At 32.7% G+C, this 26,855-nt stretch overlaps 2 protein-coding genes across 2 annotated transcripts; both read left to right on the top strand.

Annotated features, from left to right (window-relative positions):
* The first annotated feature begins 782 nt into the window (after nucleotides 1-782).
* LOC110994446 lies at nucleotides 783-13,110 on the top strand. The gene is made up of 19 exons (XM_045630580.1): nucleotides 783-925; nucleotides 1,411-1,652; nucleotides 1,991-2,105; nucleotides 2,612-2,670; nucleotides 4,045-4,169; nucleotides 4,371-4,500; nucleotides 4,734-4,849; nucleotides 5,248-5,395; nucleotides 6,315-6,449; nucleotides 7,456-7,581; nucleotides 7,796-7,883; nucleotides 8,323-8,450; nucleotides 9,610-9,830; nucleotides 10,565-10,642; nucleotides 11,052-11,086; nucleotides 11,163-11,233; nucleotides 11,675-11,823; nucleotides 12,445-12,556; nucleotides 13,042-13,110. Exons 1-19 carry the CDS (start codon nucleotides 802-804, stop codon nucleotides 13,108-13,110), a joined length of 2,271 nt encoding a protein of 756 aa, XP_045486536.1. The 5' UTR covers nucleotides 783-801.
* A 2,801-nt stretch (nucleotides 13,111-15,911) lies between these two features.
* On the top strand, nucleotides 15,912-26,315 carry LOC110994468 (transitional endoplasmic reticulum ATPase TER94). The gene is made up of 15 exons (XM_022261106.2): nucleotides 15,912-16,067; nucleotides 16,391-16,496; nucleotides 16,853-17,106; nucleotides 17,541-17,733; nucleotides 17,915-18,125; nucleotides 18,638-18,850; nucleotides 19,384-19,577; nucleotides 20,025-20,189; nucleotides 20,710-20,917; nucleotides 21,738-21,865; nucleotides 22,344-22,509; nucleotides 23,125-23,294; nucleotides 24,069-24,206; nucleotides 24,615-24,769; nucleotides 25,599-26,315. The coding sequence occupies exons 1-15, from the start codon at nucleotides 16,051-16,053 to the stop codon at nucleotides 25,696-25,698; spliced, it is 2,418 nt and encodes an 805-aa protein (XP_022116798.1). The 5' UTR covers nucleotides 15,912-16,050; the 3' UTR covers nucleotides 25,699-26,315.
* Nucleotides 26,316-26,855: the final 540 nt, after the last annotated feature.

Here is a 26,855-nt window from a genome sequence, read left to right as displayed (position 1 = left end):
TTTAGATGATAACGAAACTGTTGTCTGAAAAAAGCCAGGGTCAAGAAGATGTGGAGGAAGGATGCCCCAAAGGCCCCAGAAGCAAACTTCAAAAGGTTCTCAGTTCACTCAACGATGTGAACACTTTATCGCAACTATCAATTAAAGTGCCATTTGTAGATACGCTAGAAAGAAATACTAAATAGGAGAAAGACAACTGTAATAATTAATTTGTTAATTTTAAATAGTTAATTCGTTTAAATATTTATTATCAAATTTATTTACAAGTCTCACAGTATTAAATAAAGTGCAGATAGAACTATACCGATACATACATCGTTAATTTCAAATCGCGTGAAGTTATAACGTTGCTAAGCAACAGTTACCATCATGAAAACAAATGAAAATTAATTGTGTTTTGTTTTCATATGATTTATTGAGTGTAATATGAATATAGTTTATCTTTTGTTTTTCTTTGTGTTACAAGTCTCAGGGTATAGATTATCCAACTTGTGTAAAACTGGAGAATATTATGATTCGATTGGAATGGATTGTCGATCTTGTAACACCAATGTTTCTCTGGTACCTGCAGATGATGGTATGTACTCTATTTATGTTCCTAAAAATGTATTTCTTGAAGTAAGTTAATCACTAATAGGTACTACTGCATATAGTAGATACCTAATGATTATCTTTTTGGCTTTTTGGATTATAAGAACGAGATTTCCAAATCAATATGTCTTTAATAGATTGACAAATATATTTTATTTCTAAGGTTTTGGTTGCACCTGTGCACCCGACAGCATCCAAAAAAGTGTCAATATGTGTCAGCCATGTAGTGCAACAGAATTGATATCTGCCGATGGTACTACTTGTGTGCCTCGAAGGTGCCAAAAGTCAGGTGGACGAGTCGTTTGCAGGAGGTGCTCCGCTGATTACATATCCGGTAGGTAAATCGATTAGTTTAAATTTTTTAACTTTAAATCATTCAAAGGAAATAAAAGTGTATGCTTTCTTACGTACAGTCAAAAAGCAATATTTTATTAGAACACGAAATGCCTTTTCATCATATTATTAAAATAAACAACAGTTGCTTTACATACAATATCTCACAAACTAACAGTGCGTCAGTTTTCGAATTTAACACGTTTCTTTTAAGCTTAAGACTAGCAAAAATTATAGGATATAATACTAGTAGCGCCATCTATGTGTCAGTCCTACCAACTTTTCAACCGACCGAACAACCAAACAAAACGAACATAGATTTTTTCCTGCGTATAATTTTGAGAAGTCTCTTTATAGAAATTTTAATAATTGCAGACACATCGTCTGATATAAAAGGTTTTAAAAATTGTCAAACTATGTCCGTTTCGATATAAATTTAATGAATTAAAAGATACAGAAACTTTTAAACTATGTTGTTATTTACAGTCACACAAAACTTCGACGGATCGCCAATGAAAGAAGTAACATGTTTTAAGTGCCATCGCGGGTACAAAGCTCACGATAACAAATGTCTTAAGTGCGACGTCTGTTCATGTGGGAGAAATGAGATGGCCGTTAGTGGAAAATGTCTGCCCAAGAAATATGTTATGGAGAGGCCGAAATATAGTGATAATAAATTACATCCAAATGCTCTCCTGGATATTATTAAACTGGAGTATTTATGTATGGTTGGTTTATATTAATATTCGAATGACTCTATAAGTTCTATTTCTTTTAGAAAATTGGGTACCCAATTGAGTTGACAGAGTTTAAAAATCGTGTACTTTTTTATAAGAATTAGTACTCGTATTCATGTCATCACACAAGATGATATGCCGTAATTTTATTTCATCTAATCAAAATTAAACGCAATTCTATCGTTACATTCTAACCACCAAGGTTTCTTGTTTCCAGTTCTAGATATCTTAATCAATGTTTACAATAGTATAGTTAAATAAACGTCTTCGCAAAAAAGAACAAATATAAAAACCATACTACAAAACAATTTTTTTTTACCTTTTTTTAGCAAGCAGATATCAGAGCGTGTCACGCTCTAGCAAGGGAGTGTGTCAAATATTTATACCCCACAGACTTGGCAGGACCATGTAGACTTTGGCTTCAGAAAAATAGCGCTTATAAAGGTAAATAAAATGTGTATAGGTATTAGCAAACTTTAGACTTTATCTCTTAATATAATGAATTCCGAAGTTCTATCTTCCCACGAATTGTAAAGATTGCTCTAGGTACACGTAATCTGTCTATCCTATTTTGTATTAATTATTTTATTTATTTAGTTATAAGACTCCTCTTAATGTTTTCATTCATCGATCTATATAATAAAGGCCTTTAATAATTCTTATTTCATGATGATCGTTGATTCTTGGGTCACACATGATGGTAATTTTTCTTGTAATAAGTAATTTGTCTTTGTAGGTAATTAATAGATACATTGACTTTGTATCGTCACTTATCTTGTATATATTCTCTACTAGACTACAATGCATCTCATGATGTATAAAACCTTTTCAGCTGAAAGCTATACTTGATTCGTCTTGATCTTTAACAGATTTTAATTATATTATTCACGAATTTATATATACATGAGCACAATTTTTTGGTGAAATTAATTTTTCAATTTTTTTTAAAGGTCTCCCAAATCTGGTATACGAGTCTCATAAAAAGGAGATTTCTCTACGCCGCGGAATGGTAAGATTAAACGCTAAACATTAACATAACATTTTCAATAATGTTTATTATTTACCAATTTTTTATTAATTTATTAACATCTGCAAATTTAATAGAAAACTCAGACTTAATCAAACCTTGCATATCTTAATGAGGTTTAAGATATCACTTAGTTTAGGTTATTATTTATCTTTTTAGTTTTAGTTTCTTTTTTATTTTCGATTTTAAGTTTTCATAATAATAATAATAAAATTCATTATAATAATAATATAATATAATTGATGTGTATATGTGTAAAATTTGGGATGTCATATTTTCTTGTATTTTTTAGGCATACTTACGCATAGTTTTTAGAAAGTATGTAAACATAATAAAAAAAATAAGATGCTAGCGCACTGGAATCATTTCGTAATTTCAGAGCCTGTGTTCCTAATTCGGGAATGACGCATTTGAATGAAGCCTATAAAAGTTATTTGTCAAACTTTAGTTAAACGATTATTTTCGGTTTGTTTTTATATCTGAGGATATAATTGATGGCCAGGTTCATGTTATCATTGACTGAGCTTTATTAGTGGAAATAACTTCATGAAATTCATTAAGACATTGTAACGAGTTAGGGGATTGGATAGAAAATCCTCTGGTTCATTCAAGGGTTTATTTCTTGATAAATAAATGAGGAATTTATTACACAAATTGCTGTCACTAATTAATTGATATTACGCGCACTTCACGCAGTATTTTATCACTTGTCTTCACTTTATTCGCACTATATCTCTTCGGTATTTATCTTTTGAAATCGCATTCGGGATTGAACTAAACTAAATTGATCGCGATTGGGCCGCATCAATTTAGTTTAGTTCTATGAATAATCTTGAAGAATATTCGAGAATTTTCGACAGGATTGGATTGATAACAGTGCACAATTCTAGAACGACTTACTTTCTATCTCTTTTATACATTGCTCCGTCCTTGTCGAACGGCGTTCTAGTATGTTCAGCCTGGCGTCGAAAAATCTTTTGATCTTCTCTCTCTTTCACGTATCGTTCCATCCTTGTCCCACACCCAGACAATTCGGTCTAGAATATTCCATCTCATTTCCATTTCCAAAGGGGTATAACTAGTCCTGAAAACATCACTCGATTACACATGTTCTGAAACTGCCCAAATAAATGTTTCATCGTCCTGAAAACTAGGATAGCATTATGTAAATTACAGTATTCTAATATTTGATTGACCCTCTCCTGAAAAGGTAAGAAATCACATTTCAGTCTGCTGAAAAGTTCTCTAACTAGTGAAAAAGAAGTCAACCCGTCTTCGTAACAAATCCAGAAGGCCATGATATTTGTTAGTTCACCGCTTATTCCATCTTTATAACTTATATCTTATACTCTTCAGAACACATTATTGTTAGGAATGGCGATATACTCTCCCAATGGGGCTCTACAATTACTTCAAGATGAAACACAAGGAATATTCTCTTGCTTACCACCGATATTAATTAAAGTTGGAGAGCGATATTCGTAAGTAACTTTGAGATTAACAATGAACCAATTAATGTTTTTTTAATGACGTAGCTGGCGGATATATAATTTATTCTTAATACACTGTGATGGTTGTAATCAGATCTCTTTTTTTTAAATATGTAATTATACAAATTATGAAGTATTGCACTTCTAGCGCTTTGTAAAACATAATTGATATAGTTATACTTCCATTTTCAGTGTTGATTGTACGAAAAATATTACGGATCTTAATTCGGATTTTGGAAAATTATATGAGCTTTTTATACCTGGTGAAAAGTATAAGGCGTTCCCAATATCCATTCTAAAACCCGATGGTAACTTTGTTCAGGTAGGGTAATCATTTGATCGAAGTAAATGTTAGTTAGTTGTGAAATAAATGTTTATGTATTCATATGTCTCAGTGGCTACAACGTCTAGCTTCAACTACTTCTTCTATTTCTGTGATCATTTTTATTTCATAGATAAGCAAATATAAATTAAATCTGATTTTATTATAATTTAATTTACTGAATCACAATGCTAGACGCAATACTAAGTATATAAAATAATCTTTTGTTTCAGAAGGATTCATGGCCTCGATCAAAATTTAGAAAGATATTTTTGATCGATAAGATTCTTTCTACGACCACAAATATGACAACAATAGTCTACTTGAGAAAACTTCTGATTACGTTTCGGTATTTCTTTTTCTAATAGGAAAGAATATGAAAGCGAGTCACGCAATTAGCTTTCAATATTCATTTGTAAAAAATATTTTGTCAGTAATTTAAAATTATACAACACTGGACAGCGATTGGCTATCTATCTCTCGAGCACTTTGAAGCAGGCTTGTCAAAGAGAGCCTATTTATTCTGAAACCTTGAATATGTTCTATGAATACAAGGATTTCCACTGCTCTGTTTCAAAAATACGGACCAAATCGTATAATAAAAAAGAACGGGTGGAATTCCTATGTGCATACAATATTTAGAATAATGCAATATTTATTAAATACATCGTTTAAATTTTGCTGTAAAAAAGTATTTCACCTTCTTAAAAATATTTATAAAATATAATAATTAATAAAATTTTACAGAATTGAAAGAGAATTAAAAGGATCGTTAAAGCTTTACGTCAACACTGAAGCACATTTTGCTATAAAATCACCTTTGGTCCAACAAATAACAACGACTCTACTTGTTGATCACGAAATGCCGTATGCTAGCGTTTATCGCGGATTAGAAGTAAGGATGCATATATTCAGCACAATAATATTAATATACGGAATATATCAATTTATCATGCTACATATGTATAATTTGTAATTACAATTTTCTTGAGTTACAAAGTAATCATAAAAATTATTTAAAAGTATTTTAAAACAAATTTAAAAAGATTAGTCCCCTTAGCAGTGTATCTTTACTGCTGGCAGCATAGCCTCGCTGTATTGCGACACTTATAAGCTCTGGGGTCATCAGTACTATCTACCAGGTGCCAACTTTAATATTTAATTAGTGCCCATGTGCACTTGAATTGCGCGGCCCAAAGTCGTGTCCGAGGAAGGTGAGACGCGGCAAGTACTACTCGTGTGGACATGTTACAGTGGATATATTATGTTACATAATATATGACAATTATAGTAAACATAAATAATACAAAAAATATTTATTTTTGCTTTTTATTAGGAAAAAGTACCAGCTAAACCGCGGGTAAAGATAGGCACTTAACATAGATAAAATAGATTAGATAAGTTAATTTCTCAAATAAGATGCATAAAAAAATTACCAATATTATTGACGCGGAATCGAGTTTTGCCGATATAAATAAGTTAAAGATTTTACCGCGTGCCTGCCAAAGTTGGGACGTAATGTACGTAATAAACCAGTAGTGCTACTGTCTAGGTCTTTTTCGGAATCGTTTATTTTTTCATAGAATTTTCTGTCCAAAGCGTTCCGATTTCTTTTACCGTACGAGAGTTTACAGCCAACATTAACATATTAGAATATTGATAGGTATCGTTCCTTTAATAGAAATATAAAATCACATTCGATTATTGTTAACGTATTTTTCAGCGTTTACGAACTTCGTTGCTAGTAAGGACCGAATTTTTAATTGTAAATACAATTTAAACAAAAGTAGTAGACGTATGATTTGTTTTTACAGATTTGGGGAGCTATCGTTAGCTCATTGTTCTGCATATATGCCCTTGTTCAATGGCGTGGCGTTATGCGTAGAGGTGGATTATTTATTTCAATCATTCCTTTAATGGCATCTGCTATAGCTGACGGCATATATTTTGTAAGTATTTTTGTAAATTAAACGCTAATTGACCGATGATTTTGGTTTTTTAAGTCGATAGAGGAACCAAAATACTGTTCATTGATGGAGTACGCTCCCAGTCGAAATAATATATGTCGTAGCCAACTAGCTTAATAAGCCGTTCAATTGACATCCTAGCCATTTAACTAAACGCTGCAGTTTATTGTCACTACTCTCTTCCATTGTACTTGTTGTTTTTCATGAAAGTTTGTAAATCACAATAAAAGTTGCGGTTTGCCGACATATATTTCTTTAATAATCTACCCCCGTATGTGACCAGATATTTACAATTGTTCCATAAGCCTTGTACGAATAAATATCTGCGCGATTCGGCAACGAATTGGTTTTTAACTTACAACAATACAACGTATGAAGATTTAAATTTTCCACCTTATATAGGTATACTAGCGGATCCGACAGACGTTGTCCTGTCTATACGTCTTTAATTTGAAAATTTCAAACTTTTTTTAATAAGCTAAAACATTCTGGACCATTTTGATGAAAATTATTATTCAAATGTTATGACAATATCTAACGATCCAGCACATGGTCTACAATAACACAATGATAACAAAACTTTTTTTTAATTTGATCGCAGCGCTAACTGTCGGGACAGACTAAAATTAAAATTCGAATATTATTTAAAATTTGACAGTGCGATGGTAGCGCCGTCTGTCGGATCCAATGTAAAACATTCCAAAATCAACAACTACTAATTAATTAAAAAAAACATTGTCCAGCGGACAAAATTGTGAATCTAAACCATTCTCGAATCTCCACGAACACACACAAAAAATTTCATCAAAATTGGTCCAGTCGTTTAGGAGGAGTTCAGTCACATACACACGCACACAAGAAATATATATATTAAGATAAATACAAAACCACTTTGCTAATCAGCTGGAATTCGGTTAATCAGGATTACATTAATATAATTACACATATGAATACTTTATATTAAACTGTGTTTTCATATTAATTTTAGGCAACTTCATTCTCAACTCTACACGCATTGGCTGCTGAAGCGGGAAACATTGGAATAACATTACCTCTCTCACAAACAGAAGAAAACATAATTAAAATCGTATTGTATTCAGTAATCATTTTAAAGGTAATTTATTATTTTTAAACATAAATTAAACTTAAATCTTTATTTACGGGGCAGAGCTATATCTACGTCTCTTTCTTGAATCAGCACTACACATGAATGTAATAATATGATTGTTTCTCCGAGAATCAAATCTTTGGTAATACCGCGCTATCAGGGACTATGCTTTTGATAACGCTTACTTGAATATTTATATACATTTTTTTTATTTCAGTAGAGTTTAAAAGTAGTGTGGATAAACTGGAATCAATGTAGAGTTGATGTATTTTTTATAGACTGGTCACAACGTCATTTCTCGATCTCAGGTAGGTACATATTAATTAATTAATTACAGTGTTATTCGTTTAATTTTAAAGCAAAAACTGCATTTTAGTTGTTGTCTTGAGGCCTCCAGTCATCTGTATCTGGCTTTGATTTTATTTGTGATATTTAGCTTGGAGACTAAGCAAATTTCTATACGTTTTTAGTAACGGCTCCAAATTTCAACCCTAAATTACACCTTAATTTGTTATTTAAAATAGTGAGTCGTATTACTTAAACGATCAACGCTTGCTTTCTGCTGTGCTATATATTTAGCTGTCTATTTTAATGTAATAATATATCAATAAATTCTCTCTTCGAGACACAATATACGTAAATTAAATCTAAAAGTGCTGCCAATAGAAAAGTCTTGGTAACTCACAATTGTCAAGAAAATGTTTGATTTACTCTATTAGGTGTTATGACTATAATTATGTTTTTTAGATTCGCCAAACACTGGAAGTAGTGACCACTGGAGATCGATTTTGCTTGCTAAAGAGTGGATGGAGTGGCAGACCAAACGGAGATCATCACCAATTGCTACAGTTATTTGTACTCTTGGAATATTGCAAGTATGTTTTAGAAAGAATGGAATGCTGTATAATTAAAAAAAAAAACTGTGAGAAATTGGATAGATGTAAATAATGCATTACAAAATTATATAATAAACGAGGGAGTTTTACATTTGACAATTAGTTAGCTTATATTACGATACAATTAGTAAATTGTTATTTCAATCTGCCATGAATCAATTCTTAAAAATATAATAGTATTTTATTATTATGTTTATCAAATTAAGTTAAACATAACTTAGGGTCCTTCAAGAAAAGAGCGTACCAATTCTTAAAAGGCCGGCAACGCACTCGCGAGCCCTCTGGCATTGAGGGTGTCCATGGGCGGCGGTATCACTTAACATCAGGTGAGCCTCCTGCCCGTTTGCCCCCTGTTCTATAAAAAAAAAAAAAAAACAAAGTGGTTTGGTAATGCCTCATTAAAATTATTAGTAATCATAACAAACAAATATACAGTAATTAAAATTTTCTTAATCTACATCATAAAAATTAATAAAAAGAAAATTAAATGAAATTTTAAAACTTTGGTCCCTGTGAAGTATCTTTAACGCTTAATTAACGTCTGTGCACCTGATTCCCACGGCCGGGCCGGGCCCAAAAGTATACCCCAATTCCCACCTGCCACCCGGCCGCTTGCCATTGTCTCTAGTGATGCCAAGTTAAACATTTAAATTTAAACACTGAAGTTTTTACATTATTCTTATTACAAAAATATCTATAGAACTATATATTATATAATATAATATTAACTACCTAGTCTTCATTTTTAATTTACTTCGAATTCATACAAGGGGCCGTTCTTCAAGTGTTACGTAAGCTCTATCGGGTCACGGGGACTTCTTAAATGGTGATTACGTAATTATTTACGTTTTTACATTATTACCCACACATTGCTATGCTTGAAAACGAAATTCGAGGTTTCCTACAATTAATACCTTAATATTATTTTTGAGAGCTTTGCTTACTTTTGCTGACAATAGGGGGGGGAATAAATTTCAGTAAATTTGGTTACTTAATACTTGAACGGCCCTGATGCCGGCTTTGTGTGTTTTACTTCACCATACGAGTGTTTAATGCCCACAGAAGTCAAGGCCAACACTGCTTGCTTATATACAATATATGCTGTCTATAAACAAAAAAAAATCTTATTTTCTATCAGGTTACAGAGCTGTGGAACTCCTATATGCCTAAAAGCAATGGATATAAATGGATTATTGCGACTATAGTTTGGTGGCTTTCATATACCATAATTTTCTTCATAAATTGGATAAAACATAGATATCTCGAAAAGCCAATGAGTTTATTAAGTGTATGTTCAGGGGCAGAACTATCACTTATAGTATTTCAAGAGGAGTTTTATGCGCATTATGTTCATGGGAGGTAACGGTTAAATTAGAAAAATTGGATACATTATATTTATAAGGATTGGATTGGATACATTATATGTATTACATTACTATGTATAAGGGTTAACAGTGCTTTTATAAATTCAATATTTCCTTTTTAATTTTTTTAGTACTTTAGTATTTATGAAGCGCGTTAGTTAAGACATGTATTAAAACCATTCTAATATTTGATTAGAATATACAAATTTGGAGAAGTATAAGTGAAGGAATTTTTACAAAACATTTAAACACATGACAAGAGCTATGAGGTTTTGCTTATATTATAATTTCAGTCAGTTTAACTAGAAAGTAGTTAGACTTAATTCAAATTCAAAATCATTTTCATATAGGTAACACAATGAATACTTATGAAAGTCAAAAACAGAAATGTGTATGAAATTTTCCTTAACACAAAGCTGGTATATTTAAAAAAAATGCTTGGTATATTTAAAAAAATCTCATTTAAGTATAGATTTTTTTGGAAGTGCATTCCAACGCAAAGATTTTTCGGATTGTCCAAATCATAATAAATAAAAATATTAAGATTTAATATTTATATAAATATTATATTCTTAACTAGCTTATCCCTTTCTTTCCTTTTGATGTGTTACTTAATTTTTCTCGCGTGTAGTTTCCCTACCTTTTACTTGAAACTGGCATAAAGTTATAACTTTTGCAATAAATTAAACAAAAAACATTGTTCAAATATCTAAAACGCTTTTTTTATAGAAATGAAGACTGTGACTCTAGTATGAATTTTCCGGGCCCCCTCGCAACATGTCGGGTCGTGTTTGCAACACAAATAAGGTACTAGTAGGTAACTAGTAATAAAACAATAATCTCTACATAAAGGCGGCAAATAAAACAGAAAGAGCGGGTCTCGCGGGGAATTGCGCCCCGGCTCGCCCATGAATATTGTTAATAAAAATATTACCGATGTAGTCGGGGCGTAATTCCCGACGCGTTAAATAGTAGCAGTGATATATAAAGTCCCTGGACACTATGGCAGGGGAGTAGAGTGAAAATTAATAAAAAACAAAACTAGTAATAATAAACTGATCTAACGATAGTCCCCACACTAGGGAGCGAGTGCGAGATAACACTCTTTCCGTATAATACTTGTTTGTATTATATTATTATTACAATACATTATATATATACATACTGTATGTGAAAGTGTGATTGAATCATTATATATATGTTTATATCTTTTCAGAACTGTTTACAAAAAGCTTGCACACAATGGTGAAGGTAAATATTAAGTTATTGAGACTTTTATTGAAATAATTATTTTATAGATTTAGCTGTAACACAAGTATTTTTGCAGATTTATTTCGGCAAGACAACGAGTCGAACCGTCTACTCTTATCAAAGTTTCTTTCGTCTTTCTTTGAAAGGGTTAGTAATCTGAGGAAAATATTATAAAAAGTTTATAAGCAAGAAAATACAGTACCCATAAAAAAACAATGCTTTTTCCTTATTCTAATCAAACTCTGCTCTAGGTTTTGATTCAACTGTTGGGGCACAAACCTGCTAGGGGCTTAGTTAAGATGCCTTGGCAAGTACATACATAGGGAATAATCACGCTTATACTAAAGCCTGAGTGAGTTATTTTCATACAAATTTAGTTTTCGACTTTTCGACATACACTACTTTTAAGGCATCTTGACTAAGCCCCCTGGTTTGTTTTCAAGTGTATGTGAATGTATTGTGTACTGTAAACATATTCGTATCCACGAATATGTTTAATTGTAATGCATAGTACCTGAAAAGTTATAATTATTTTAACATATTTATTAATTATTTTTAGCCATTAAATAAGAAGTTTAATCATTCTAGGCTCTTGATGGTTTAAGTTGGGTGGCGATTGAACGTACAATACTAGAAAGGCTTCTTGATGTAGAGATAACAAACAGAGAAGGAAGCAATGTGAGCATTTTACTGTATGACATCAATGACAACACGCCATCTTGTTTGGCTTTAACATGGTAAAGTATAAAAAGAACGTATTTAGCTCGGAGGTCCTAAAGTCGATTTACATCGAAAATATTAATATGTATAATTTCTTCGGATTCGTCGGCCAGTTTGGCGAACCGGAAAGCTTTTAAAGAAAAACACTTTTTTAAGGATTATAGTTATGTATTATTGTATTTAAACTTATAATTATTCAGACATAATTTTAAATTTAAAATGTGTAAAAGTTATGTTAATAAAAGACAATACTATGAACCGGACAGCTGTTAACTTTTTAAATGATAAAACATCAAAAACTTAGTCAACCTCATTAGTACCTAGGTACTTAGTTTTTGTTACATATACCTATTATCTCAGCGATGCATTACTTAAACCCTGCAAATATTGTCATAGATCACTACAGCTTATGGGCCTGCAGTTAATCGAAGTTCTATAATCAAAAGGGGTATGGTGTGAATTTATCGGTTTCAATAAAATAACTAAACAGAACCTCTTTTTGTACCTTCCTTAATATTTCCCTTTTGTTTCTATGGAAAGAAACCTTTGCGTTAGAAATAAATACTCTAAATTCATTACCACCAGCTGTATGGCTCATAGAATATAAAGAGTAAAATAACCGTAAAATTAACTTTCAGGTGGGGTGAAGAATGGACGCTGGCGACATTCGACTGTATGCTATTTGGTTCGATTTTCGTTGGTACTGATAATTTGTTACTTGCAGCTGTAACAACTATTGTAATATACCAAGTAGGTTTATAATTATTTTATTTGTTTATTTATTTATAACAAATATATTAATTGTTTTTATTCTAGAGTTTTAGCTAGTTAGTTAATAAACTTAGTTTATTAATAAACTTCATTTCTTCGAGTCATGGATTAGGCAAACATGACAAAAATATTTTTCATTGCTATTTTTCTTTACTATATGGGAGGTGATGTTTTTGTCTTAAAGGATATTCAAACTTTACTTATCGCGAACTATGTCTCTCATATTATGTCAAATTCCAGTACGTTTCTGACATATAATAGTGATTCTTAAGTACCACTAAGTATTGACTATGAACCTTACCTCCACTGGTTCTCTACTTTCGTTGTTGATTTTTTCCTTCACAAATGCGCCAACAAAAAAGTCCCAATAGGTACAACTTGATTTTGAATGGATGATTTTGGTCACATTATTGAGAAAACACGTAAATAAATAAGACGTTAAATATTTATGTATATCTTTCCAGATGCTGAAAGACTTGCGACTGTGGTTTGGGTTTAGAAATCTCAAGCAAAAAACTGGCATTAAAGTCTAACGATGGCCGCCATTTTAGCAATTTTAATTTTTCTAATTAATTTCAATATAATTCCAATACCACTTGCTGCTTCTATAGTCGATGATGTTTCATCATTGAGATTATCATCTCCAACTAAACCTATTGGTCCATTCTACGATCTTATTACCAATATTTGTGATGTTCTATTGGAAGACTTTTCCAATTCCAGGATTCCAAGATACATGAAAGTACTTAGCAAAAGTCTTAAACGTTTGGGGTCTGGATTTCTACTCAAATTACAGATAAAACGATTTCGAAAACAACTTTTGAAGCTGTCTTCATACAATGGCAGAATAATAAGACCAAAAATAAAACAATTCCAAAATATAATAACAGAGGAAAAACCACTTCGACACGACTTATTTGTGGCTTTAAATAATATCTTTACTGTTTACCAAGATAACAAAATGGACGATTATATTTATTATTTGAAAAAATTTGGATATAAGAGAAAGGAAAATATTTATGTAAGAACTAGAAGACTTTTTGAAGATGTAATATTTCGTACAATTGAGAAACAAGATGAAAGAGTTAAGGACGATATTGAATTAAAATTTAAATTGGCAGTCATTGAATACATGGAAGGCGAAAATCTAAAACTTAGTAAGTAATTGAAATTAAATTGATCGTTGATTGGAATGCACTCCGTTAAATTAACAAAATACGATAAATATTGCTTTATTGAAAATGTGGTCTTATTTTATATTACTGATTTTTCTTAATATTTGCAAAAGTGAAAACAATACAAAAACAGACAATTTAAAACATTCTTTAATACAAATTAATCTAAACATTGCAAGATCAAAAGACATATTTGAATCATTTCTCAAGGAACTTGTAGATTTACTCACAACGCCCGAATTTCAAGCAAAGAAACTAAAAAAATATTGCAAGATTTTATATAAAGAATTAAGATATTCCGAATACCGCATAGCCAGAAAATTTGGCAAACATTTTAAAAGTCTCTGTCGAAAATATCAAGATGAATTAATCGGAGAACTCGAGTTTTATAGACGAGAGCTGGATAAAACAACAACGCTAAGAGCTGATTTTTTCTCAGCAATTAATGAAGCATTTACCCTTCAACAAAGAGCGTTTTTCACCAATTATTTATATGATTTGAGAGATTTTGGTACTGACGATAAGCTAAAAATAAATGAAGAAACAAAGAAGCTCATTAACTACATTATTATAGGCAGTATTTTAAAGTTAAATTCAAAGGCACAAAACGACATTGCTTCGAAATTAAAAAAGGTTTTAAAGGAATTCAATTCACGGAAGTAAAAAATATTTCTCTTTCTAAACCTACTAGCTTTTCTCTATGATTTATTCGAGAAGTATCTATTGGTATATGTGCATCCCAAAGCCAGTAACCCCACTCAACTAAACAATAATAATGATTATAATTGGCTCATCCTAACAAGGAAACATAATGACATCAATACCAATACACGAGATCCAATTCCGATGGTTCATAATAACTGTTGAACTGACGTTGTAATTTTAAGAATTTAAGCCGGCAGGCGGTACTGAAAGTGGGTATGCTGCAGGTGGTTGCATTAATTTAAGATAAATTATATATAAAAAAAAATATGAAATTGAATATAAATTAAAACAATCGCCTAATTTTATTTTTAATGACCATAATATACTACTTGACCTAGTACCTACGCTTCATATTGTTTTCCTACTATGAATGTGACAAATTAATTTAATTATTATTAAACGTCTGCATAACAAGGTTGTTGAATACTTTGTCACATATATGGCAAAGCTACATAATTGTAAATAGTTATGAATTTATGATAGTTAATTCCTAGTATAACATTTTAGATGTATTAACATAATATTATACATCAAGTCCAAAGTCCAAAACTTGGGATACTGAGAAGTTCAGAAGTAAGATGCATAATACATATTATTACTATCTGACAGTTTGATCACAGACTAGAAAGACTCAATATCTATGCTAGAAGTGGTATCAAAAAAAATTCTTAAAGGTAAAATACTTGTAGGTTTTGATTATTTTTATTTATTTACGCCATCATACATAATACTACGTGTACAATTAGTACTATGTATGATGTACTGTAAACAATTAAAACATACACAAGACAAGATAAGCATGCAATAAAATAAAATATTACCTACTACCAGAAATGTTTGGTACTTAAAGCAGAAACAAAAAATCACCAGCAAAACAGTGAATTATTAGGTTCGAGAAAGGCACCCAACAATGCTGTCTCTAAAACTTATCAGCCCACTACCGAATATATCCAGCTCCGGATAAGCTGTGTTCAATACGCTACGCAATAAGCTCGCGAAAAATTCGAACGAGAGATGCCTGAATTTCTAGGTTGGTTTTGGCAGAAGGAAATTGGAAAAAAATTGCTGATTTTAGACTTAGGGAATGAATAAGGGACAACAATTTTATTATCCTGCAAGAGGTCACTGCTCTGTACATGATTCGATGATCGTAATGATATCATACTGAACCTCCTTCAATGGCGCGCCGTGAAGCTCATACACATTTTTTCTTGTGTATTTAATATGACAGCAATTGTTTATTGTGGATATTTCAAGATATAACTCTGCAGTAAGTAAATATTTATAATTGCTATTATTTCATTCACAGGCAATGTGCATTATTCTTTAGCAAATATAAGGGGAGATTTAGAGACGTTAATAGTAGAAATAATATAGGAACCAAAAATATAAATGTGTCATAGACAACTTTCAAGTAACCTGTACTCTGTTTCATTTTTATATTTTCATGTATGGCAATATCCTAAAATATCGACAGAACAAATGAAATACGGCAACGTCACGCTTTCATGAAGTGTTAAAACTTGAAGTGAATAGTCATTCGGCGTTTTTAAAATTGTATAAAATTATTTAAAACTTTATATTCTTCACAAAATGGCTGATAACAAAAGGTAAGATCAATTTTAATCAAATTTCGATGTTAAAAATGAATACTGCGTACTTATTCATATCTTTATGTGATAACATAGCAACAAAACTTTGAAAATTGGCTTGTCATCATGTCTAACAATGGTCTAAATGTAAAATTTTTACAAATCATCACAGTTTTTATTCCAAATTTGTTTCTTATATTTAGTTATAGGTAGCTGACAATTAATTAGGAGACTAAAATTTCACATCTGTAATAGTAACCCACAGGGGCGAGTAACAACAATTAACGCTAGTAAATTGCTTTAAGCATATATATATATATCTTATTATGTATTTGTAACAGTCCCGATGATCTCTCCACCGCGATTCTCCGGCGTAAGGACAGACCTAACCGCTTGATCGTCGAAGAAGCCGTCAGCGATGATAATTCAGTGGTGGCGTTATCACAGGTTAGTCACCTTTGTCATATTAGTTATGCCACTGCTAAAATATAACTCCAATTGGAGAACCTTAAACTGCAAATAGGTAATTTCAAAGGACATGAAAGAATTACCTGACATTAGGATGTCTTTTCAGGACATTGACCTTAAGCTTATATATTTTAACAAAGGCTTTAGCTTAACTTTACTTGATATAGAAGTATAGTTTATTAAATTTAAATATCTATGTGGAAATATTAGAATTAGCTGTTTCTTGCCAAGTCATATGATGAAATACCCAGCAGTAACTATAAATAATATAGTCTAGAATGTTTTATTCTAAAATTATATAAGAATAGAATTTACCTGCATATATTTAATCATAGGCAAAAATGGAGCAGCTCCAACTCTTCAGAGGTGACACAGTGTTGTTGAAGGGAAAGCGCCGTAAAGAGACAGTATGTATTGTACTCTCAGATGACAATTGCCCTGATGAGAAAATTCGCATGAATCGTGTTGTCAGAAACAATTTAAGAGTTCGGCTGTCTGATGTTGTATCAATAGCACCATGCCCATCAGTCAAGTATGGAAAGCGAGTACACATTTTGCCGATTGATGATTCAGTTGAAGGATTAACAGGGTAAGCTTATTTTGTAAAAAAAAAATTACTTTTTATTGTTGAATGAATTACAATGAAGTCTGACTCATCACATTTGGATTTACAACTAAGTTCTCTTTAGTCATTAAAATAGGATATCAAGAAAGGTAGTATAATATAAACAAATGATACTTTGTTTAGTTTAATAGAATGTAATGCTGTATAAGGTAATTGTTTAATTCCTATAATACTTGCATATTATCTTTATAGTTGTAGTATATGAGATTTTAAATTATTTTTATCGCCCATTCCTTGCCTTGACAGTTTATCACATTTGTTGATAATCTGTAATAATATATGAAATTAATATTTTTTATGCTATTGATTGATGGAGTCATCTGTGATGTATTGTATTTGTATATACAATGCATGAAAATTCCTGCTGACAGCATGTAAATAAATAACATTATTTACAGAAATCTGTTTGAAGTGTTCCTGAAGCCATACTTCATGGAAGCCTACCGACCCATACACCGAGATGATACATTTATGGTTCGTGGTGGGATGCGCGCCGTCGAATTTAAAGTGGTAGAGACAGACCCCGCTCCATACTGCATTGTAGCACCTGACACTGTTATACATTGTGAGGGTGATCCCATCAAGCGTGAGGTCAGTAATTAAAATTCTGTTCTATAATAGATAAGGATCTCTGCAAAAAGAACAAAAAAACCTTTTTATGGTATTTTATTGTTTAGTGTGTTTTTAGGATAGTAGTAAATATTTAATCTATTGTAGCTATACGTTATGTTCTTTAAAATAGCCTTATTTTATTGAAATCTTTGATCCATAGGAAGAGGAGGAGGCACTTAACGCTGTGGGCTATGACGACATTGGTGGGTGCCGTAAGCAGCTTGCTCAGATCAAAGAGATGGTTGAGCTGCCACTGCGACACCCGTCTCTCTTCAAAGCTATTGGTGTGAAACCGCCACGTGGTATTCTCATGTATGGACCACCTGGAACTGGAAAGACTCTCATTGCACGAGCTGTTGCTAATGAAACAGGTAAGAAAGAGACTCGCTTACTACTTTAAATTGTGGATTTGAATTTGTTTGAATTGCTTCAAGAGCTTCCGTGTTAAAAAAATCTGTGGCGCTACAAAAACTTTCAGCCTCAGATTTTCCATTACTCTGATCATGATCATTTCTAAATCTAATAGGCAAGTAGGTAATCAGCCTCTTATGCCTTGACACACAGCGTCAACTTTTTTTTGGATCTAAGACATGTCGGTTTCCTCACTGTTTCTCTTTACCATACATCAAGTGTTAAATGGGCATAAATGCAAGTCAAAGTCAATTGGTGCACAGCCTGGGATCAAACCTACAACCTCAGTGATGATAGTCACTTGCTGAAGCCACTATGCCCAAAACTGCTCGAAGCTTCAAGAGTTTACTCTCAAATATATTGTTGTTTATTTATAAAACACAAGTGTCACAACACAAGTCTTTAGACATCACAAAAAAATTCTTACTACAAATAACATACACAGTATTGACTTACAAACTATTTGTTATAGGTGCATTCTTCTTCCTAATCAACGGTCCTGAAATTATGTCCAAGCTTGCTGGTGAATCTGAGTCCAACCTGCGTAAGGCTTTTGAGGAGGCAGACAAGAACTCCCCAGCCATCATCTTCATTGATGAATTGGATGCTATTGCCCCTAAGAGGGAGAAGACTCACGGTGAAGTCGAAAGACGTATTGTTTCACAGCTGTTGACTCTCATGGATGGTATGTTGTATTTATTAATTAGAAGTTTTTACCTTCTTATTATATATTTAGTTTAGTATAAAAAAAATCAGGTGCAACTTTTTAGGTCTAAGCCTCAAATTTATTTATCTGTTTCATAATCATTTGTTATTTGTTTAAGTCGAGCCAGTTTTCTTACGCTGTTTAAACTTAGTGGTAGACAGTCATAAAATATATTTAAACAAATTTGGTAATATGTCTTTAAGTAAATGATGAACATGTTATCTTAATACAGATACATTCAAAATTATTTACGACGACATCACTTAGAACAACATTAGTTATATTGACCAAAATCAAAGGGAGAATTTTGTTGTATATTAGGTTTATATTAGGTTCTTAAAAACAAATTCATCGGCTGTTAGGACTCGGTTTTATGACTATATAAGTAGTCCCTTTAATGTCGTAATAATAGATTTTGACTGTACATTAAGTATAAATTATCTATGTTTATATTTTTTTTTAATTCCTATAAAAAACGTCTTAACTTCAAGAAAAATATTTAACACCGATAGGTATGAAAAAGTCATCCCACGTGATCGTAATGGCGGCGACCAACCGCCCCAACTCGATTGACGCGGCATTACGTCGCTTCGGGCGGTTCGACCGCGAAATTGATATCGGAATCCCGGACGCCACTGGCCGCCTTGAAATCCTACGTATACACACCAAGAACATGAAGCTGGGAGATGATGTCGATTTGGAACAGGTATTATTTCTTTTACATAACCGTTTACATAGTGAATTTTACAGGAACACTTCAAGAGAAGAGAATAATATATTTAATTATATCTAATAGTATAGAACCAATACCAACCAAATTTAAATTCAGATTAAAAGACCATCTTTTAAGGAGATCCTAGTTATCTACAGAAATGAAAGTCCAACCAAGTTCTATCACCACCATGTGATAAATTGTAACTTTAGCATATAAGTGTTTTCATGTCGACTATTGTCTATTATGACAATAAATATCTTAAATATAGACTTTTTTTTAAAAGATTTTTTTAAATTTATTTCCACTTCATTACATAAAAACTCTTATAACATAATACAAACAAACTATAAAGGATGCAACGGGCGGTCTTATCGCCATCAAGCGATTTCTTCCAGACCTTAATAAAGTATTATGTATTTTTTCTCTTTGTGTTAACAGATAGCAGCAGAATCTCACGGGCATGTTGGTGCTGATTTGGCTTCGCTGTGCTCAGAGGCTGCTCTGCAACAAATCAGAGAGAAGATGGATCTTATTGACCTTGAGGACGACCAGATTGATGCTGAGGTGCTCAACTCTTTGGCTGTCTCCATGGACAACTTCCGTGTAAGTTTTCATTCTTGGTGATTTGTTATATATAGCCTAGTATATTTACAGCGTAGTAATTTTAGGGATCATAGATAAGTGCTTTATTTCTGAAGTGAAACTTCTTTTGGCGCATGAGGGCAATTTTTTAGGGAAACGTCACGAATATGTGCAGCGTTTTTGTCGAAGAAGGGAGAGAGCGATTGAGAGAGAGTGAGCGAACTATCGGTTGATGTATTCGTTTAGTTACATATTAGAACTTTAGATAGCAATTCTGTCACATAAAATCTTGTGCAGTAAACGCAGATTTTTTATTTGTTTATATTATCATTAGCACATATACAGTGTGTGTGAATATAAATAAACAAATCATATACTGGTATATGATCATCTATTGGGGCTTTTTTACCTTAGTAATAATTAATTTACAAAGAAGTTTCACTTCTGACATGTACCTTGTACGCACGCACTTTTATTTTTACTAAAACAATTCGCAAGAATCGGCTCAAATGATAATATCATTATCATATTAAAATTTCAGTACGCTATGACGAAGTCGTCGCCATCTGCTCTCCGTGAGACCGTTGTGGAGGTGCCCAACGTATCATGGACCGACATCGGAGGTCTCCAGAACGTTAAGAGGGAGCTCCAAGAGCTGGTTCAGTACCCGGTGGAACACCCTGACAAGTTCTTGAAGTTTGGTATGCAGCCATCTCGCGGAGTTCTGTTCTATGGCCCGCCTGGTTGTGGTAAGTTTTCGATATTTTTTTAATAATACTACAAAACAAGAGCATACCTCAGGTACAAAATATATGGTTCATTGTATTATATTATAGTACCTGGATGTCCGAGTCTTGCTCGGTATTTTTTTTTATAAATTGTGTCTTTTGAAAATTATATTTAAGTACGAATTACAACCTAATAAAATGATGAAATATGAATAATATTTTTCGTTCTTACTAAAAACGTAAGTTTATGTTTAAGTTGATAAAACACGAATAAAATAACATTTTTTAAGAAATGATTCCTAGCTAGATCAATTTATCGCCCCCGAAACCCCCCATATACTAAATTTCATGAAAATCGTTGGAGCCGATTCCGAGATTCCAATTATATATATATACAAGAATTGCTCGTTTAAAGATATTAGATATATAAAAAAGGAAATGCGTTAAGGTGTTAGTTACACTATTTATAATTCAAGAACGGCTGAATTGTTTTGGCTGCAAAACCTATTTCCGCTGTTTTCATGGGACGTGACATAAATCGGGATTAAGTTATCAACGGAGAAACAAACACAACGTTCTTTTAAATATTTATAGATTTCAATTTTCAATATAATATTTCAATAATTGTTTGAGAGATTTTTAAATATCACATCTTTACCTTGTGAACTGACATTAACGGTTTAATTTTTAATATTAATAATGCTTTCATTTACCCGGTATTTAAGCAAAGCAATAGTGTTAATGGAACACAAAATGTTTTGTTAGCCTTCTTTTTTGCGTGTCGGAACTTTTCCCGTATAGAATTGGGCAAATAAATGACGATAATATTATCATTGTACAGGTAAGACCCTGCTGGCCAAGGCAATTGCCAACGAGTGTCAGGCTAACTTCATCTCGGTGAAAGGCCCCGAACTACTCACCATGTGGTTTGGTGAATCCGAGGCCAATGTGCGAGATATCTTCGACAAGGTAAAAGAAATCAATTTTTAAATGATCATTTGGTTTTGAGGTTTGTAGTAAATTAATTTTTAGATGATTTTTTTTGTCTTTTAACATAACTTTTACATATTTAAGAAAACACCTTTTCAATGGATTGAAGTTATGTATAAATATTATAAACTTATAATTATTTAACATAATTTAAAAAATTTAAGTTTCGCGTGGTTTACAGCGTGCGTGGTCACGGTGACTGAAGACAAAAGGTGCTGAATGTCAAAAAAAATATATATGATAGCTGTAGAAAAAAATTATATTATCTGAATTTATTTCCCGAGAGTTGATATTGTCTGAAAGATTTGGGGTTTTTTGATTTTTAGGTTTTTGCAGAATTGACTCATGGTTTATTTATTATACATAACTTCAATCCGTTGAAACAGTGTTTTATTTGATTTTTTCTTAATATTCCATTTGATGTGTTATTTTATTAATTAACTGATTTCATTCTTAGGCCCGTTCTGCCTCCCCCTGCGTGCTGTTCTTCGACGAGCTGGACTCGATCGCCAAATCCCGAGGGGGCTCCGTGTCGGATGCCGGAGGAGCTGCAGACAGGGTCATCAACCAGATTCTCACAGAGATGGACGGCATGGGGGCTAAGAAGAATGTCTTCATCATCGGTGAGTAGACCCAACCTATTCTACTAAAACATGAATATATCTAGAAATAACATTTATTTAATTTTATATTTTAATAGCCGTACTTAGAATTCATTATGTTAACAGTTTCTTCAATCAAGTAGATTAAAATATATTTAACAATCTGATGAAAAAGTCCTTCATGTGCCCATGTATTTTTATTTATAAAATATCTTATGGACTCAATTTCAAATTCAAAATCATTTATTTAGGTAAAACAATGTACACTTATGAACGTCAATAAAGAAATACATAAAAGGGGTGTCTATGAATATGTTTTTATTTTTTTATGAAACATGTAAAAAAATACATCACTCCTAATTTTTATTTGTTAGTTAAGAACATATAACTTAAACTATGAGGTTTATATAGAGAAAAGTCCCAAGTACCCAAAAAGTTTTTATTCCGGAAAACAGAACAGTCTGGGGTAGCATAGCAAAATGTTCCATGTTGGTATGTACTAAAAAGAAAGGCTATCTTTTAAGTACATACCAACATGGATGAAGGAGAATCGAAGTTCGCGGGGGCATCTAGTAATCTATAAAATAATGAAGACAGGATTCAACGAACATGGCTAACGATAGTTTAATAATTTAGGCGCTACAAACCGTCCGGACATAATCGATCCGGCTATTCTGCGTCCGGGTCGTCTGGACCAGCTGATCTACATTCCTCTGCCTGACGAGAAGTCCCGCGAGGCCATTCTGCGAGCCAATCTCCGCAAGTCGCCTATCGCCAAGGATGTTGATCTTACTTACATCGCTAAGGTATAATATACTTTACTTTTTAGCTAGGTGTATCTCTCAAACTATGTTTATTCAATGAGAAAGTGATATGTACACCGTGATTTTTATTACATAATAGCATTACGTATTTTTAAGGGCGGTTTTAGACTAGCGTTTTTACTCGTATATATATAACTCGTCTTTAGAAGGTCGTTCTCAATTCTAGGTATAGTGTATTAAAGTGATTGGTTCTGTCTTGATGAACCAATGACAATTGACAACCAGCATTTTTTTCGTCTTCTCAGTTGGTGGCGTAAAAGAAACGCAAATAGTAATGTTCCTTCGTCAGGATCCATGTTGATACTGACACAATGCCACTACCGGTTTGAGCGAGCACGCCTTAATATAGTAATAGTTTACGCGCGTCCAGACTTTTGAAGCGTGTATGCTAAAATGACCCAATATGCTCAGAAAATACGCTAGCCTTTAACCGCCCTAAAATGTAAATTTTTATAATTAGAACTTTCCACATTCCAAATAGTTGGTCGCTTTTGGATTTTATCGATAAAGAAATCAACGTCAACGTGCGTCCATTCTTTATGAAAGCGCTCGTTCGAATGTACAACAAAATGGCCGCTAATGTCTCGCTCTTATTTTACATTTACTGCCAGTTATTTTTGTTAATAAGTTAAAACTTCATACTTTTCTCAATTTCTTTTTACCATAGGAAATGTATAATACCTAAAGCTAGTCGCAAAATTAAGTATAATAGTTAGTGGCAATATTTCTTTGGAACTAAAAATATTTTTATAACAGGTTACCCAAGGATTCAGTGGTGCGGATCTGACAGAGATATGCCAACGCGCGTGCAAGCTGGCCATCAGACAGGCCATCGAAGCTGACATTCAGAAGGAGAGGTCGCGCCAACAGCAGACTGCCGCTGCAGTTATGGATGTGAGTGTATTTACGATAGAGTGTAACACAATAACAGACTAGGCAAGTAATGAAACGTCATCGATTCATGTCATTTGCCTAGCTGTTTGATCAACTGACTGAACATCTTTCAGGCCGCTAATTAAACGGCTAATTAAGCTAGTTGGCTGCGGCATTTGTAATTGGGCCTTGTAACTTTTTTTTCGGAATCTTGACTATACTAGAAACACTTATACATCATTGGTACATTAAGAAAAATAATACATGTAACACAAATATATCCACCAATTAATATATTCTATCTTATAAAATCTTATGATTCTGATGGCTAGTCGTGTTCATATCACGTGACCCCATATTGAAAAGAATTAGTTCATAAACAGTAAACTATTTAGTACTTTTGACTGACAATCCCACGTATCGTGTTAGATGGACGAAGAAGATCCGGTGCCGGAGATCAGCCGCGCCCACTTCGAAGAGGCCATGAAGTTCGCACGTCGCTCGGTGTCAGACAACGACATTCGCAAGTACGAGATGTTCGCGCAGACGCTGCAGCAAAGCCGTGGTTTTGGCACTAACTTCAGGTAATTTAAAATAGTAATAATATCAAATAGGTACTTTTGATTTAATTGATATAGAAAATATGTATATAAATACTACTTATTCATAATAATAAAGTAAATTTATAATTTTTCCCTAAGTATTTTTAACGTAAAAATCACAGAAAGACTATGTCACCGGAATATAATAAAATCCGTTATTAAATAAAATAACGGATTTTAAGAGAAATAATTTCATAGGGATAAATTACCGCAATCACGCGTAAAATAATAAGAAAGCGATAACTAAACGTCCGCTCCGATTGTTTAAATAAGTCACTAACCTAACCTAACAATTTAGAATCTTACGAATATCCGTACGTTTATAAGCAAGATAAATTTGCGAGAATGTGAGCGTAAGATAATACAATTTATCTCTCGTTTACAATAGGGAAATTTTAAACTCGCGGATTTTGTTATGTTTTGTATTCAAAACATTTATAGCTAGCTGACCCGGCAAACATTGTTTTGCCATGTTTTTGTGCCAAAAAATTAAAGTTTATAATTAACAAAAAAAACATAAGGGATGATTGTAGAGGGGTGAAAATTTAGGGTTGCATGTATTTTTGTACGGTGTATCGTAAAAAAATAAAAACGAAAAATTTTGTCTAAAAAATAAATAAAAAAATTTAGGTAACATTTAGGGGGATGAAAAATAGATGTTGTTCGATTCTCAGACCTACCCAATACGCACACAAAATTTCATGAGAATCGGTCGAGCCGTTTCGGAGGAGTTCGGTTACTAACCCCGTGACACAAGAATTTTATATATTAGATGAAAGTCAACACCATAATAATTTGTAACTATTCACAGATTCCCAACAAGCGGCGGTGCGTCAGGCGGAACGGGCACTTCGGGTGGAGACCAGCCCACCTTCCAAGAAGAAGGCGCAGACGATGATCTCTATAGCTAGATCCATTTAGAAAGACGGACTTACATACATGTGGGAGGGGATAGTACCTTTGTTTGCCTAAGAAATAAAGTTTGGATAGACGATGTTGTTTTGATCGAAAGCGCGATTTTCTTCAATTCTCCTCTCATGTCTTCGGCATTTGTCCGGATTTAACGCCAGTATTTCACATTTAAATAAAACTCTTACGTATTTTTTTTTATTTAACATATAATAACTCGGAGACGCCGAGTTTAAATAATAAAATAAATTCTCGTTTATATCCGACCATTTGGAAGATGCATTTAAATTACGGAAATTGATCAGTTGGTACAGAAATGTTCGAGAAATTCCAATCCAAACAATTGAGATTATGTGTATGTTTGGCCGTCAGTATCGTCGAAAATGAATGACATCCTCGAATAACCACTTGGATCGTTGATTTTTGATTTTTCAGTTATAGGATATATTTAAGAAATGTATAAGGGTTCAATCACGAGCGTTAGGTGCAAATACCTGCACAATACTTATTGTATTTATATTTGGCCGAATGTCACAAAAACACGTATTGTCAACGCGAAGCCGAAACAGGCATTACACAGTATCGCAGTGATTTTTAATTAAAGATTTTATAGATCTAATGATGTTTTATTTCTTAACACTACCAGTGGATTGCATTCTAAAATTCTTATGACACCTATCCCTATTCAATATAATTTTTATATAACTAATTGAATTATTCACTTAAGAAACTTTAAATAATAGGTTTTAGGAGGAAATTACTAGTAAATTGTTAACGAAAAACAGTGAAATTCCAAGTAATTTTGAATTCCCCCCTTAATAGAATTGTCTACAAATGGAAACGTGGCGTTGAGAAACTGGTCTATACTATGTAGGGAACAGTTCGATGTTATTGCAATGTAGGACCATTGTCATTTTAAATTATATAAAAACGCTAGAGCCGTACTTAATAAATATAAACGTTACCTCTACAAGAGACATTCGGAGGGATCGTAAATTATGACCAGGCTATCTATACCTGAGAAGAGAGGGCTATATGAGTATACTTATTTAGGATTCCTACGAGTCGTTTGCATTATGTAGATAACATAGAGACGGCCGAGTCTATGCAAGAATATGAGTAGAAAATACCAACTGTTATATGTACGCGCGCACACAAG

This window comes from Pieris rapae, chromosome 1 (assembly GCF_905147795.1).
Source record: "Pieris rapae chromosome 1, ilPieRapa1.1, whole genome shotgun sequence".
Lineage (NCBI taxonomy): Eukaryota > Metazoa > Arthropoda > Insecta > Lepidoptera > Pieridae > Pieris > Pieris rapae.
Note: the sequence above shows the minus strand (reverse complement) of the source record. Positions and strands in the feature narration are given on the sequence as shown.